The sequence below is a fragment of the Pseudonaja textilis genome, chromosome Z (genome assembly GCF_049901715.1).
Source record: "Pseudonaja textilis isolate UNSWEBS1 chromosome Z, rPseTex1.2, whole genome shotgun sequence".
Classification (NCBI taxonomy): domain Eukaryota; kingdom Metazoa; phylum Chordata; class Lepidosauria; order Squamata; family Elapidae; genus Pseudonaja; species Pseudonaja textilis.
The window spans coordinates 90,872,728-90,889,412 of NC_142008.1; the positions used below are offsets into that span (position 1 = coordinate 90,872,728).

General features: G+C 40.6%; 1 protein-coding gene across 5 annotated transcripts; it reads right to left on the minus strand.

Annotated features, from left to right (window-relative positions):
• Positions 1-605: 605 nt before the first annotated feature.
• Positions 606-4,876, minus strand: NEUROD2 (neuronal differentiation 2). 5 transcript variants are annotated; one of them, XM_087918423.1, is made up of 3 exons: positions 4,671-4,876; positions 3,534-3,698; positions 606-1,926 (listed from the first exon to the last, which is right to left on the minus strand). In XM_087918423.1, exons 2-3 carry the CDS (start codon positions 3,691-3,693, stop codon positions 863-865), a joined length of 1,224 nt encoding a protein of 407 aa, XP_087774549.1. In that variant the 5' UTR covers positions 3,694-3,698; positions 4,671-4,876; the 3' UTR covers positions 606-862. The 5 variants fall into 5 exon arrangements, with proteins under 5 accessions (XP_087774549.1, XP_026573342.1, XP_087774548.1 ...); XM_026717557.2 differs by lacking the exon at positions 3,534-3,698; XM_087918422.1 differs by lacking the exon at positions 4,671-4,876 and having other exon boundaries at positions 3,534-3,827.
• Positions 4,877-16,685: the final 11,809 nt, after the last annotated feature.

A 16,685-nucleotide genomic window follows, 5' to 3' on the forward strand; every position in this document is an offset into this window, starting at 1 on the left:
GGAAAATGTTTTAGTAATAAGGCATAATTTAGCACAGACAATCCATTAGGATGGGGTGAAACTTTGATGCTCTTCTTTTTAATTTTGAAAAGTGTGGTTGTTTCTCCTAATAATCTGAATCTAAAACTTTGTTTTCGGATGGGCAAAATCTCAACTAAACAGTCTATTAGCTATAAAGTCCTTTCGTTTGTTTTTACATATAAAATTATGCTAGCATATATATATTGCACCAGATTTTTTTCATAGTACTTAGTGGGGGCGGGGAAGTCGCAGATTCTGTTTATAATCTGATTCCCAATCGGGATTGGAGTCCCGCGGAAACCAAGGCGCGAAAAAATTCCGCCGACTTTCCGTTTAAATCGAAGCCAGCGATTGAAAACCAAAGCGACCCGTTGATTTCAACGAGATTGGGAAGGATTGAAACCCGCTGCCTCAGCTCAAGAGGCTGTTGGATCAGGTCGTTCCCCCCCACCGCGCCCCCTCCCCAGCTTCAAAACAAGAACGTTCGGCTCAATTGGTTCACGAATAGGAATGATTATTATTTTATCCACCCGCCCTTCCCATTTTTTGTTAATATGTTACGAGAAAAGTGGTTCACAGTTGAATTTAAAAAAAAACAAACACAAATTGCAGCCCTCGGGACGAAGTACAGGGGAATATCAAAGAAGGCCGAGGATCTATTTATTTCTCTCTCTTCCCCCTCCTCTCCCATTCTCTCTCTTTCTGTTTAGTTTATATCACCCAAATACCCCCTCCCTTTCCCAGTCCAATACACTGGAAATCTACAAGTGGTCACGGTTACTCGTGAAACCGGTAGGAGAACGCGACGCCCAAGGCGCCTCTGGGAACAGGGGGAAAGGCGCTAGTTATGGAAAAAAGCATTGAGCTCCTCGTACATCGGACCTCGGTCATGATGGAGGTGCATGTCGTAAGGCAAAACATTCTCAGAGTGGACGCCACTGCGCATTCCCGAAGCTCCGAACACTAAATTGTGCCCGGAAGGGCGAGAACTGGGGAGGGCGGAGTAGTGCATAGAATAATGGTAATTTTTCTCGTGGTCGGGGGAAGAATCCTGCTTGAGAGAAAAATTCCCGTTCACGCACAGAGGAGGGCTCAGGGGCCCATCGTATTCCGAGCTATTGTAATCTGGCGAGGCGTTCCCATAGAGGGACTCGTAGGTGGCACAGTAAGCGTGCGTCCGCAAGGCGTGGGAGCTTGCCATGGTGCTGGAAGCGCACTGAGCGCTGGAGATCCGCGAGCACTGATAAGTGTAGGGATGCATGGCAAAGGTGGAGTTGGGCCCGTGGTATCTCCCGGCCTCCTGGCCTTGCTCAGTAAGGAAATTCCTTGAGTTGAGCTGGAGGCAGCCGGCCACTAAGTTAGTGGTCGGCTGGGACAAACCTTTGCACAAAGTCTGCACATAGGAGACCAAGTCCGGCCTCTTGCCCGAGCGCAGGATTTCCGACAGGGCCCAGATGTAGTTCTTGGCCAGCCGCAAGGTTTCGATCTTGGACAATTTCTGCGTTTTGGAGTAACAAGGCACGACCTTGCGGAGATTGTCCAAGGCGGCGTTAAGGTCGTGCATCCGGTTGCGTTCCCGGGCGTTGGCCTTTTGGCGTCGCAGCTTGGAGCGCTCTAGCCTGGCCTTGGTCATTTTCCTTTTTTTGGGGCCCCGTTTCTTAGGTCGGTCGCCTTCCGCTTCCTCAATGCCTTCCTCCTCCTCCTCCTCCTCCTCTTCATCAGCGCCCACATCGGTCTCCTCTTTTACCTCCGAGTCGTTCGGGTCCTCCTGAAGAGGGCAGCTTTTACTTTTCCGCTCCTCTTTGTCGCTCGAATCATCCTCTTCACAATCGTCCGCCCAGCTGGAGAATTTCTGAACTTCTGGGATCAAGCTGGGTTCGCTGAAGAGGCGCGTCAACATGGTGGCTGGAGGGGTGACGGGGGCGGGGAAGAAGGAGGGAGGAGAAAGGCGCACGGAATGAGCGGGCCGGAAAGAAGGGAAGAATGGCAACGAGAAATAGTCACACAAGTTGGTCTTAACATCCACCACTTAACACCCACCAATCAATTACCCTGGACCCCTGGAAGATTATCCCAACCCGCGGGTAGTTTAGTCGCTCAGCCTTTTCCAGCCAATTGCTGGGAAAGCTGACAGTTCCACTCCTAAACAGATTTCAATCTTCCTGGCCAAGATATAAAGGGTCCTCCCTTCTTCCAAAGAAGATCTTTGCTGCCAGCCTGGTCACCAGATCCTTAGGGTGATTTGGAAGGAGAGAGAGAGAGAGTGAGTGAGAGAGAAAAAAGGCTGTCTTCAGATATCCACCTCTTGTCCAAAACTCAACCTGTTTTCAGCGGAAATGGAATTATGATATTATTACGGTCTGATTTTAAACTGAAAATCGGTTATCATTATCCTTCCTCCCCTGCAGTTGATTCATCCATTCCCTCCCTCCCTCCCTCTCTCTCTCTTACATACACACAGTCTCTCTCTCTCTCTCTCTCTTACACACACACAGAGAGAGGTGGGGGGGAAAGGGAGAGGGAGATAGAGAGACAGAGACAGAGAGAGACACTGAGAGAGGCTGAGAGAGACACAGAGAAAGATTGATTCCTTAACAAACCGCAGCCTTTTCTGCCAAAGCTTGGTGCCTTAATGTCTTCCTTGTTATCGAGGTCTCTCTCCTAACGTGTGTGTGTGAGAAAGAGAGAGAGAGAGAGGGAGGGAGAGAGAGAATCCCACCCTTCAAATCACAGAATAGAACTGTTCTAAAGCTCGTCTAAACCCCTTTAGTGAACTGCCTCCTAAACCTGTTTATCCTCCCGACCGACACGAACAGCGTTGCATTTGTATGATGGCTAGCCAGCCTTACTTACCCGCCCCCCCTCGTTTCATTTTTCAAAAACATTACACATATGTACAATACTTTATATACACATACTTCACAGACAGACAGACAGACAGACACACACACACACACACACACACACAGAGGGAACTTGGGGGAGGGGGAGAGAGAGGACAGGAAGATTTGTTTAGAACTTGCCTGAAATCGGCTTTCCCCCATTCTTTCCCTGAAAACAATTGATTAATTTAAAAAAAAAGTGTGTTTATTATTAATTGGTGTTTACATTGCTTTCCCGCTTAATTAGTGCAAAGCTGAGCTTGAAATCTCTGATCCCCCTTCTTTACCTCCCTTCTTTTTGTTGCATCGAAATACAACGTTTTTTCTTCTTCTCCATTTCTTACGGGGACCCAGAGCTCTATTTATTCAGCCTCGTCCCCCTCTTTTGATTAGTTTTACCAGATTTAACGGAATTAAAAATCATTAAACCTATCTGATCTGCATCCCGGCATGTCGGAGATAAGGCTGCTGCTCTCTCTAGCACAGCTTTGAGGCGGGGATCTGGGGAATGCCCAGATAAACCTATAACTTTTCTCTCCAATTCCTGCCCCCTCCTCCGCTTAGAAAACGGGACCGTTTGCCTTGGCTTTCCCTAGGTCCTTTTCCAAGAAGAATTAAAACGAGCATTACATTTCTGAAGGTAGATACTTCGCAGCGCTGAAACCCCACCGACCCCGCAATCTTCACGCAGCGTCCCTCCCTTGCTCGCCAAAATCCTGATAACTTCTCCGTCGGGCCCTGGTTTTTGGTTTTTCCCCTTCTGGTTTTCCCGTTCGAGGGTTCTCTCCATGCTCCCTAGGAGGAGGAGAAAGGATGGGAATGTTCCTCTATGGCACCATCCCCATCCTCGTCCTCCTTCTCAGGGCGACCCTCGAGACTGTGCCATCTCGGCAGTTTCTCCCTTTTCCGATCCGCCTTCCTCCTCCCCCTGCCTTGCTTGCTCCTCTCCCTCTCTTTCTCCCCGCCTCCTTCAAACCCCCTTCCCCCACACATCCAGACCTGAGACCATCTTCCTGGGAGAAGATTGAGCTGCCGAAAGAACTGATGGGTCCATGTGCCAGTTTTGTGCCCGGGTGTTTGCAGTCATTTTTATGTTGCCTTTGAAGCGGAGAAGCAAGGGGTGGATGTGGGGAATGGGGAGTGGGAGAGAGAGGGAGAGAGAGAAAGAGCGCTCCACGAACCAAGCCCCAGCGCAAATAAACCCGGAGGCTAGAATAAATCGCTTACGAGATGAGTTTAGAAAAGATAAAGAGCCTTTCGCACCCGTAATTGCTGGAGATCTGAGTCCGAAGGCCACGGTAGGTAGGTAGGTAGGTACAAGTGTTTGTGTGTGTGTGTGTGTATGTATGTATGTGCATTTCTCCCCCACATGTTTTAAAATACATAATTTTATTACCAGATTGTTTGCCTTTGCTTTTTTTATTTTATTTATCCAAGTGGTTTTGTATGGGTAGATAGATCAGCCTCCTCCTGACACAAAACCGGCCTTCGCTACATCTGAGGTTTTGGAACTACACATATACATCATGCGCAGAGATAGCTTTCCTATCTCTTCCTCCCCCTCACTCCCACCCTGCGCTTCATTCATTCCTCTTCAAAAATACAAATAGACTGGGATGTGCAAAAATCGAAGGGGAGGGGGGAGGAAAGAGAAAGGCAAGAACTCGAGGGGGGGGGATTTAGAAAGTAGCCAGGGGTGGGGAAAAGATGAGTCAAGTTGCAACCCAGTGTTTAAGTTTCTGTCCCCCCCCTCCTTACATAACTTACCTCCAAAGCTGAGTTGAGGAGTCCTCAAGTCCTCGGACCCTGCATCTTTTGGGAGTAAGGAGGAAAAAAAATGGGGGGAGGAAAAGGGGGGGGAGACTCCTTGAGGTCCACCCCGTCTCCTTCACTGTCTTATCCAAAAGGAGGAGGGAAGTGGCACGCTTTGAGCAGGCAGAGGGGTACCAACTCTGATGCCAGACCATATGGCTGGCACGTCATCCACTGGAGTTATCACATGAGCTGCGGAGATTGACATGCGCTCGTGTGTAGGGAGATCTCGCTCTCTGGGGAAAGCGAGACCACCATCTGTCACTCCCTACTCTTGAGAAAGAAAGAAAGAAAGAAAGAAAGAAAGAAAGAAAGAAAGAAAGAAAGAAAGAAAGAAAGAAAGAAAGAAAGAAAGAAAGACCTAATCCAGTCACCAGACTGACTCCAGATCTGTAGATCTACAACAGGATGAAAGAGACCAGGGAAAAAGAAAAAAGCAAAGGGAGGTGGGAACAATAGAATTTGCAGGCAAGGGGTGGGGGCAGGGGTTAGAAAAATACTAGACAGCGGAATGTATCTTGATATGGCTGGTTGTGATATTCCTTGAGAGAATGGGTGAAAGACATGATGTGCTTTTTAAATTAACCCACCCCACCCCAACCCCCAGCCTATCATACGCTCTGGTCACAGCTCACCTATGGTAGAACAGAACCTACCCTCTTCCACTTGGAGTAACCTTTCTTCCTATTTGGTACTAAAAAAATTCACGGATGGGGGTATTTTTGATTTTGAAAAGAGCTGGGATTTGCCCCCTGAAGGGGTGTGTGTGTGGGGGATGTATACTGTGCTGTCTCTTGTAGCAAAGAGGACAAGTTCTGTCCCACCAATCATTACTAGTTAATATGAGCATATTCTCCCCCAACCTGGGAAAATATTTTGCAGGTTCTTAATTGAACTCAAGTGTTGCTTCCATTCCGATCAAGTTCACCTGGATTTGTACAAGTGAACATTCCCATCATTTTGTACTTCATAGATCAGAACTTTCAGATCTCCTAATCTTTCCTACTCCAAAATCTGCCATCCCAGAAATGGAACAGGGAAACAAATAAATACAGTTGTTAGCTGTTCCTCTTCAGATCCCATTCACTGCCACAAAGAAGTTCTTAATGGAGTGCTGCCCCTTAGATCTGATTGCCCACTAGAATTGCCCTATTCTACTGACCTACAGGGTGATGGATCACCATGGAAAAACTGTATTTCAAAGCATGATCAACAATGAGGAAGAAGACCCACCCTTTTAACTCTTCAAGATGGCTACATTCAACCATCTCAAAGGACCAACTTACCTTATCTGACCACAAAGGCTCCTTCTAAGTGGATTCTTCCTTTTCTGAATTCAAGACAATATTTCTCCCAGAGTAGTCTATATATCAAGAATATATTAGATTAAAAGGGGAAATTATAAGATTGTGATGGAAGTGAAATGAAGCAAAAATGTATTTTACTGTTAGGCAGCAGAGTTGCCAGATTCCTTGCTCAATTTTTCTCTCTCACATGTCTCACAAAATAATTACATTTGGAGTTCTGTATTTCAAACACTGTATTCATAGCACCTTCCTCAATCTGGTGTCTTCCAGATGTGCTAGAGTCCACTTCACCAACTCTAACATTGCCACAGTCAGCAGCCATTGAAATTCAAAGTAAATGATGGCAACTTCATTTGGGAAGTTTGATAGTTATTCCTAAAAAAAAGGTTAAAAAATGTTATAGGGCTGAGAACCCAAACAGTGATCATACTAGACTAATTTACTAAAAAGAAAAGCTTAAAAGGTTTTTTCAAGAGCAATTAAATATCAGAAATTGGATGAATTCTTCCATTTTTCCCCTTGAACGATTAGAACAAGAAAGTGTCTAAAATGGGAAGGCAATGTACCCAAGGCAGATACAGTAAAGCAGTTTGCCTGCCGTTCATTTAGTTCTAAAAATCTGATCATTGCTACTAACTGATATAAATTTTGGAGGATATTAAATTTATTTCTGGAGTGTAGTTCTATCTTTAGTCAATGCAATAGCCATAACCATTCATTACATATAGACTAATGTATTTTCCTTATTAGGTCATTCACTTACACATTTTCTTAGAGCTGTACATGTAAGCTCAGTTGATAATGGCTCTTTTTCACTTTTGCCTTACATATGGAGACTGCTTTAGAAATATATACATGTGAGAAAGAGTATGTTCAATTAGCATTGAGTTACCTAGGGATATTTCACTATTCATTCCTTGAAGCCATATTCCAAATTCTAAAGTATGTCAGGAATTCCTTTTATTAACTAGATTCATGGATACATGTCCACAGTAAATGGAAAATTATTAGAATGAGAAGTAACATCAGTATTTGTTTTGACTGTCATATGGTTTTAACTCATGGTAATGTTTATATCCTTTTTCCACTTACACAGTATATGTGCATAGTGAGATATATTTCATAACCTTGAAAATAAAAATAAATTTGTACCTAACATTGGTTTTGAATCAAAATGTCTTTATGACAATGTTATGTTTGGATTACACATGCAGCACACTTGAGAGCTGGGTGTAGTCCAAAGTCTATCCTGAATTTCAAGTTTTCACAAGTTTTTAAAGAATCTGACTATCATTGATACTCTGATCTCATTATCAGGAACACTGTTGAAGGACTGCCCTCCATTAACCTTCCTCCTGGTGATAACTAACCCAGTAACATCTAATGACACTGATTTTATTTCCCTAGAGCTATTGAACACTTTGGGTGTGTTCTTCCCTCAACATTGCAGGCTGGTATAAATTGGTTTGATATGGTATTTGTGGTTCAACCTATTCTGGAGTGACATTCATTACTTCACTATGTTGAGTGAACCAATCAAACTAATCCATAATATTTGGACAGGGAAGTGAAGAAGGACATAGCCTGTTACATGAACATAGCATTTGTGTTTTGTTCATCTGAATTTAATGATTAACATACTATTTTAACTCAATTTTAACTTTTTGGTTTTGCTTGATCAATGTGTGTTCATTCTAATGAATTCTAAATTTTAAAAAGGGCAATCTCCATATTATATATTGTTTCTTTTTCCCTTCCCTACCCCCTTTCACACACAGAATCATCAATAAAGCATTCCACTCTCTGAATATGTCATTTTACTTCAACGAATACAATGTGGGTATATAAAAACAACATTGATTCTCTGTAACTGTGGTCTCCAAAAAAGAAAAGGATGGGTCAGGTTCTGTCCTTAATTCACTGCCCCCTTTAGGTTCTCCCAGTCAGAATTCTCATCCAGCAAGGATGAGGACGCAGCTGAAGAGTGGGAGAAAGGAGAGGGAGGGAAAAGGCAGTGGCTTAGACAGCAGCAATACTAAGGCTGCTAGCTGACCATGGAAAAGCTGGAATTCTGATGACTTCTGCAGAAGCAGCAGCAGCAGCAGCAGCCAGCAAAGGCATTCACAGCTAGATTGGCCACTCTCTCTTGTTGATGTCTACACATGTATTCTGTACCTTTCCTTCCTGACCAGCATCTTTCTGTCATGCAGGTTCAAGTGTAGTTATCAGATTGTTCTGTGCATTTACAATGTTCTCCTCCAAAGAGTCAGCCAATCAAGGTTAATGAGGAGGATCTGTCCTGCTCCACAGAATTTGAAGGGAGAAGTAAGACTCTAGCATGTGGCTTTTTGGGGCAAGAAAAGATTGAAGCAATATGGATATTGCAAGTGATTGGCCAGCAAAACAATTGACAGCAGGCACCTTGTAGTCATGCTGTAAAACAGGAATTTATTTTTCTGGGGCTTGGTCTTCTGAGGTAGAATGAAGCAGCTGCCCCAGGACTGGATATGGGATATCATGAAAAGACAGAACATGGCTAGATAAAAAATAGTTATTAATTCAGTTATTACTGGATTGTAACTGGCAGAGTTGCAATCCAGTTTTTTTCTGCATTTTAATTGAATTGACTTTGGGCACTCTGCACCTTGACACAGGTGGCTTGAAGTCATTATTGGTTGTGCCTCAGGCCATTGGCCTGCAGTGTGGTTAGCAGTCCTGGCTCCCTTGAGATGCAGGTGCATCATTTAGAGGAATCTACCCCTTCGCAATAAGGAGTCACTTGCAAACTATGTCTTTCAGTTCAAGGGATTATGATTAAGAGGCAAATAAGTACCTAGACCTGAAGTCCTTAGAGGAAGTGTGGGATAAAACATAGTAAATAAAAGCATTCATACAGAAAGACTGGAGCTTGCACTCAAGAATGGTGATAGAGTGATGAAATCTGTGGTTGCTCCAGTGGGAAATACCACAGAGTTTCAACCTCTCCCCCAGGCCTTATGGCCAGAAGAAGTCTTTGCCAGTTGCATCAGCTACAAGCCTACCAGATCCAGGAAGCCTTGATGACCACCATGTCTCAGGATTAGGTGCAATGTGATAAATAAGAATTTCCCTAGAAAACATCTTGAAAATTTCAACATATAGTACATAATGTATTGCTCAACTTGATAGCAGTTGAAATATGATTTTGCAAAATACCTCTATTCTTTGGTCACTGCACTGATTGTCAGTAAGTTTCTAAGCTCAGTTCAAAAGTATTTACATGTAAAGTTCATTACGACATAGCATTAGATTACATAAAGAATAATTTGTCTCATATGATTCTGCAATCCTGTGAGGTTTTCTATAGGGAGTTCATGTTAATGTTCCACTTGCATGAAAGATCAAATGAAAGTAGACTAGAATATAGGCCCACTCTCTGGTTACCCCCATATTAAGGAAGATGCTGACCTCAAAAATGTGTTCTGTCTCTTTGCTCTGCAACATTCTCGAAAACGGAATGGTTTCCAAAGATCTGGACTCAATGCTCAATGTTCTTGCACTCTGATAACATTTTCTTTTTAGCTGAAGCATTACACTGCTAAAGTTTTATTATTCACCTTGGAATTTTAAGCAAGCAAGCAAATAAATTGCTTGCAGAGTAACATAATATATAAAAAAAATGTTAAAAAGTTATGATATGTATGTAGTTACTTACCAAACACATCTAAATTATATTAGAGTAACCAAAATATATTTACAATCCCGAAGGCATATCACAACTTTTGAAGACCCTTGATATTTGGAAATTGAAGGTTGAAAAACTAGACACGCCCTAAATGTTATACGGGAATGTACCTAATCATCTGAAATGTTTATGTCTAATATTTCTCCAAACATAACAGCATCAGAAAAATCCTATTGGATCAGAACAAAGAGTCATCTGTCCACAGATCATTCCCATGCTACTTTTCAAAAATTTGATTTTAAAAGATCAGGCAGTTGATTTAACAGTTATTAGTATTACATACATCGTTCAAAAAAGCCTACTGTGTAAGTATGGAAAGATAGAATACTTCTTAAAGTGATGTCAGGTTGTTGCTTTATCCGTAACAAAGTTTTAAGGTTTTATTTTTCTGTTTCAGGCAACGTTTATCCATGAACCTGTGTGGGAGTTCAGAAAGATAGCATAGAGTAGCATCTTTTGTTAAGAGCTCCCTCTAAAGCCTCTTTTATTTTTTAACTATCTCTTTTACTTTATTTTATTTTCATCTCTTTTTCTTCTGCTAGAGACATGTATTTTTATAGGAGACTGATGTTTCATCTCAGCCATGGGGAGCAGGAAAAAGAGGCAGCATTGATATTCTGCTTCTCAGACTTCACTCAAGCCTACTAAACAGCTTAAAGTTGATAAATACCTAAAAAGTAAACAGTCACTCCCTGTAAATAACCAAACTTCTACTTTTCCCGGTAGCCTTTCAAACAGATATGACCCCCTGGAATTGGATCTACAAGCAGAAGTAGAGAGCCCCCAATTTTTAGGTCTTTCTGCCCCTCTCCTCTTTTCAGATCACAGTTATTCAGGAGCTGAAAGGCTTATGCAATAAGAGGACTTAAACCACAAAAATATTACTGACTTCATAACCAGAAATTGCCTAATAATGGCACAAACAGTATTGTCAGTTTTTGAGCTTCTGGTCGGTTAACAATAATGTGAACAGTTTAAAAAAGACTTTTATTAAACTTAAACACATCCATCCAAATATTGCTGCTTTGTCAGTTAAAAGAAGCTCGTGCATAGACAATTGTAATTCAAAAGCGGATAATAGCCATGGAAAGGTAGATCTTAATTTGGGGTGTAGAAAGAGAGTGAGAATAAGCTAAAAGATCTAAGACGATATCCAGAAGTGTGTGCAAAGCAAATTTCACCCTCCCAGGAAGCATTGGATGAAAGACAAGTAAATCATAATTGCTATTTACAGACTGACCTGATGACTCTACAAATTCAAAATAGTAGAATAAGTAGAGAAAAATTACAGTCATCCTCTCCCTTTGTCTGTGAAAGGGAGTTAGTTAATTTGCAAAACGTCTAATGGTTCCCATACAGGAGAAAGTCTAAATAATTCTTCTTTCATTCAAATACCCTATTATTGCCAGGATGTTATGGTGAAACCTAGTTGGAACAAGTTGGACACCTTCCCATTATTTGTGTTCTACATAGAAGCAGTAAGCCCCTTAATTACCCATCTGGCAATAGGAGTGTTTATGTTTAAAGTTGAATTGCAGTTGGTAACCCCCAAGACTTCTATTGCCAATGTCCTTGGAAAGAGAGAGTCTAAACAAACAACCTATATTTTTCACAGCAAATCAGTTTTCTAAAGAACCCTTAGAAATAAATTAGATTAACTCTTTCAGTACCCCACCAGATACTTAACAAATAGGTATTATAAAATGACTTGACGATCTGAGGGAATTACTAGCAACAATATGTAAAGCTGTTAAACCTCTAATAGAGATGGTCAAGAAAATAATGCCTATTTTGAAAAAGTATTTGCTGACTCATCCCCTATTTCATTATGTAATATGGACATGGAAGAGAATAACAAAGAGTTTTGGGGAGTAGTTTCCCCCCTCACTTTCCCTACTCCCTGATTTTAAAAAATGATACCCTACACAGAAATGTAAATAACAGATAGTTATTTACAGGTAAAGTTTGACAAAGGGAAGTAAATGCAGCCCAAATCTTGGTGACCTGTACTAGGTGAGAATGAGCTTGGGACAGGACTGAGTTTATAAGGAAGTCACCCTTAGGTCAATATTTCTAAAAATAGATATAAACCCCAAATCACTAGCTAGGGCTACAACTTATGAAGCAGTTCAAAATGGTCTAAGGGAAGTATTTGAATAAAAAAAATCATCCTTACGTAGAAATAATCTTTCATGGACTTTGACACTGTTCTGAGAATTGGCAAAAGTATCCCACTCAAATTGCTGCTTACATCAGAACTTGCTGGAGCTTACATAACAGCAAAGGCAATGGTGAAGGTAGACAAATTTTAAAGCACTGTGTGTGGGGCAGGGGCTGGGGGAAAAATAATTCTGCTTCCATTGAATTACTAAAAAAAAGTCCATGGGTTTCCATCTAAATTTCCAATATCCTCTCAATCATCCCTACTAATATTAAGTTCAAGAGTTCTATCCAGTTACTGACTTAGAATATCACTGGCTGGAAAAACAGAGTAATGAAAGAAGACCTGATGCAGTTCCTCTCCAAATTTGACTTCATAGCATTCCACAGATGAAGAAAAGATTCATTTACCAGGTCTTAGATCTTGGGCTATAGCTCCAAGGAAATATCAAACTAAAGGATGAGCATCGCCAAGGCAAAGTTGGGGTGGCAGGGACAGGAATTGGCCCTAAGATATGATTCTCCCCATTATTATGTAGATTTTTTTCATGTAAATTCTCTGAAATAGTTCTACTGGACATATATGTATCACTACACACATATATGCTCTACAATAGATAATTGTTTTATGTCATACCATAACAGAACAACCAATGTTAAGAAACTCTTTACTGCTTTCATAGACCTTTTGAGTCTATGAACAGAAACATCTTGTGGAAGAAGTTAGCCAACTTAAATAAGGAACCCAAAATCTTACTCTTGGTTAAGATCCCCCACTCAAACACTCATTTGAAAGTCCATATTCCAAGTGTTCCCTCCCATAACACATTACATAGGGTTGTATCCTAGCTCCAATGTTTTTTTTTAACTTTGTGTCAATAATATTCCAGGTTTTCTATCTCATATGCCAAAGATCCATGATAATTTAATTAATATCTTTCTATATGCTACCGACATGGTTCTAATAGTGTACTCTCAAAAAGGCCCGAGAAGGCTGTTGCAAAAGCTAATTACCTACTACCATTGAATTTATTAAACATCAATAAAATCAAATCTAAAGTGATAATATTTCAGCAGGAAAGCATGAAATATAATTGGCAGGTAAATGAGGAGCCTATTGAACAACTGAATTCTTTTACTCTTTGGTTTTAGCAATGCAGGGTCATGGGTAAATCATTTTAAAAGAAGCTCAGAAAGGGTCAAAGCAAGTACTAAAAAACCTATATAAATAATCAGTACCAATTATCTAAATATAACTACCCAGGTACCTTACCCAGGTACTAAATGTATTCAGGGCAAAAATAATCCAATGCTGTGGTTAGCGTGTGGAATTGTGGGGTCTTACAAAAGCCACTTCACTTTAACATAGATCCATTTTTAAAGAAGCATACTGAGCATGGATAAGAATATGTGTCATGTCCCTGTTAAAATCTGACTCTGAGGGAGAGGAGGAACACCCAACAGGGAGTGGGAGTGTGGCGCCGGAGGTTGTAGAGGAAACTGGGGAAGGGCACAGGCCGGCTGGGCATTCAGAGGAAGACCCAGGCCCATCTCCTCTAGGGCATGCAGGGAGGAGCGGATAAGGGAGAAACGTGAATGGTATGGTCTATGGGGGAGGAAAGGACCTTGATCACCTTCATGGGCTGCAGCTGTGAGGACTGTTTTAAAGGACAAATGGTGCATGGGCCAGTGCTGGAAACAAAGTATGAAAATATTTCTAGTTTATCAGTTCTTATCTGAGTTCTGGCATCCTTCCCAGTGTGGGTATTTTGATATCTGTGGACATCTTCAAGCCCTTATCCTGCCTTGTCTCATTAATGGTTTGTGTTGTTTTTTTCTATTTATAATTTATATGTATTTTGAGTTTGAATGGAAGTTCTCCCTTTATCCCACGTTTGTGGGGGAGTTTTTCTCCAGTCAATGATAATTGGACTTTTGAAGCCAAGTTGAAGGAATTAAAGGGACTTCACCTGTTTTTGTGACTTTGTAGCTTTTGTATCCCACCCTGGGTCATCACAACATGTAAACCTTGCAGTCAGAGCAGAAATAGGTAACCGTTTTACATGTAGCCAATAAATAATTGAAATATTCACACCCTGCCAGAAAATCCATTCAATAGACCCTGATAGGCTATCCAAAATATATTTAGTGGAATGAATATGTATCGCTCCAATTCCTGAATAAGTTGACTTAATAAAATTATTTCATAGCATGTATTTTCTATCCAATATTTATCCTAGGCAAGGAAAATTTTAAAACAGAGAGTCTTAGATATCAATGCTCATACTGACATAGGGTTATTGGTAACAAATATATCTTTTAAGTTGGTTGGCCAAGAGCAAAACTATTTCTCAGTTTGAAAAATACCCATCAATGAGTTTGATCCAATTCTTAAGAAGGGCCTATACTATTCCATGGCCCAATATGAGTACTTCTACCACCACTGAAGATATTTTCATGCTTTGTTTGATTGTTAACTCTATGCCCCTCTTAGGCTTAGATACTGAGCATCCCTACTTGAAGAAGGAGCCCACTGGGATCTAAATTGTGGATTGTCCTATTTCCTCGTGGATTCTAATCTATATATCATGAGCTGAACTTCTAAGTTTATAGCTAATGCAGTTGATCAAAAGACCAGTTAGTTCAAACAGATCGAGATACTCTGTAAAGGTGATGTATTTACCTGAATGTTGATCCTTTGTATTTAACACAAATGCATTTTATTATTCTGTTTTCCTTTTGTTTATTTTATCCTGGATTCATATCCTGTATTTTATTTTTCTTTTACGTTTTTAATACTGTCATAAGATTAATCAATAAACTAACATAAACCTGTGCTAAAGTAATCACAATTCTTCGACATAAATGAGAATTGTTCAATATTAATTTTATTGACAAAGAGTGTTAGAAACAATAGTTTTTAATCCGTGTGATGAAATTAGTAAAAATTTTGAATGTTTGGTCAGTTGATTGTAAATATAGTCATTATTATTAATAATAATTAAATAAATAGATCATTTATGCCATCTTAATCTCCAAAGAAGATAGTGGAATACCTAACAAGCATATCTATCCAAAGAATTTCTTTAATGCTAGTTAGAAATAATGCTAAAAATTCTGGAGAAAAAACAAATATATATTTATATTTAGGTCTATATTTAGGTCTCATATATATATAGGTCTATGGTATATATATATATATATATATATATATATATATATATATATATACCATAGACCTATGGAACAGCTGTCCTGCCCTACATAAGAGGTACTACAGACAAAATTAGTAAGATACTGCACAGACATCACATCAAGACTGCCTTCAAAACAGACAGAAAAATAGCAGCCATCCTTAGAAACCCCAAAGATAAAATTGACCTGGAAAACCAAGGCATATATGAAGTCCCCTGTGCATCATGCCCAGCCACATACATTGGACAGACCAATAGAAGAAAAAGTACCCGCCTGGATGAACACAAAAATGCAGTCAAAAAGCTGGAACACACTTCCTCACTAGTCCAACACATGGAAGCCACAGGTCATAGCATCAATTTCAATGGCACCAAAACCCTAGCCACTATAGAAAACCCAGCCACAGAATCATCAGAGAAGCCATAGAGATTGAAAAAAGACCAGAAAGCATGAATAGAAGAGATGATTCCACCAGACTGTCAATCATTTGGAAGCTTGCACTCACAAACAAAAAAATCTCAACACCACAAGCCAGGCAAACACCTGGGCACAGACAGATCCCCCCTGATACCTCCAGCTCAAACACACCCCAACCAGGCACCCAGATGAAACCTAGCTTCCTAATTAATGATAGCCGTCCATTTACCTGGAGCCAAGCTGCACTAAAGGCCTCCAATAAAGTAACACAATGTTGCCAGCCAATCAAGAGACAAAAAGAGCCAAAAAACAGACAGGAGATATTAGAAACACCAATCAAGCAGAACACAGCGAACTCCAAGACCAATAAACACAGACCAAGACTCCCAACCAATCAGGGTGAAGAAAAAACAATTCTGGCACAGCAATAGGCTGCCCCAAATTTAAATCTGAAACCACTATAAAAGCCTGACTCACAGACGAACACTATACAGAAGCCTGATGATGGCAGATGAGATTCTGCTGAAACGTCGCTACAACTTTAAAAGCACAACTACTGTGACGTGGGAAAATACCCGAACAAAGCCAAATACGACACACACACACACACACACACACACATATACAGACAAATAAATGAATGAGTCCTTTATTTTTGGACTCAGAATCAAATTCTGAAGAACATAATTTCTTACAATAATGCACAGAGGAATACAGTTGTGCCCACAGAAATGAATGTATAAAGTGCAAACAATGGCATTCTCCAGTCAAATGCCCATCAGAAACATTTATAGGATGGGAGATGTAGTCATAAAAACAACCCTTGTAAAGACTAGCATGGATGAAAACAGCTACATAAACGGGAAAAAAGCTCCACTGAGATCACGAATAAGTAACGTTTTTGATTTGTAATTCATACTGATCTTTAATGGAAGAGCTTCTGCTTTAGCTTTTAGTGGTGTTATATAAACTGCTAACTTGAAGTAGGAAAGCCATCAAATAAAGAAGTAGTTGATCGTTGCTTGATTATTTATTTCATTCTCTGATTGCTGACATGCCTATTACAAATAATATAAAAACTGAAGACTCCTTATTACACTTACACTTTCCCCTGGTGAAAGTGATTTCCCCTGGTGTCTCAGAATATTATGCAATAAATTCAATTGC

Excerpts from the sequence above, each read along its gene's own strand:
- NEUROD2 (XM_087918423.1), bottom strand. The coding sequence starts at position 3,693 with ATGGAGAGAACCCTCGAACGGGAAAACCAGAAGGGGAAAAACCAAAAA. Across the intron at positions 1,927-3,533 it reads AAGTATCTACCTTCAGAAAT|CCACCATGTTGACGCGCCTC; the intron begins GTAATGCTCGTT and ends TCACCCCTCCAG.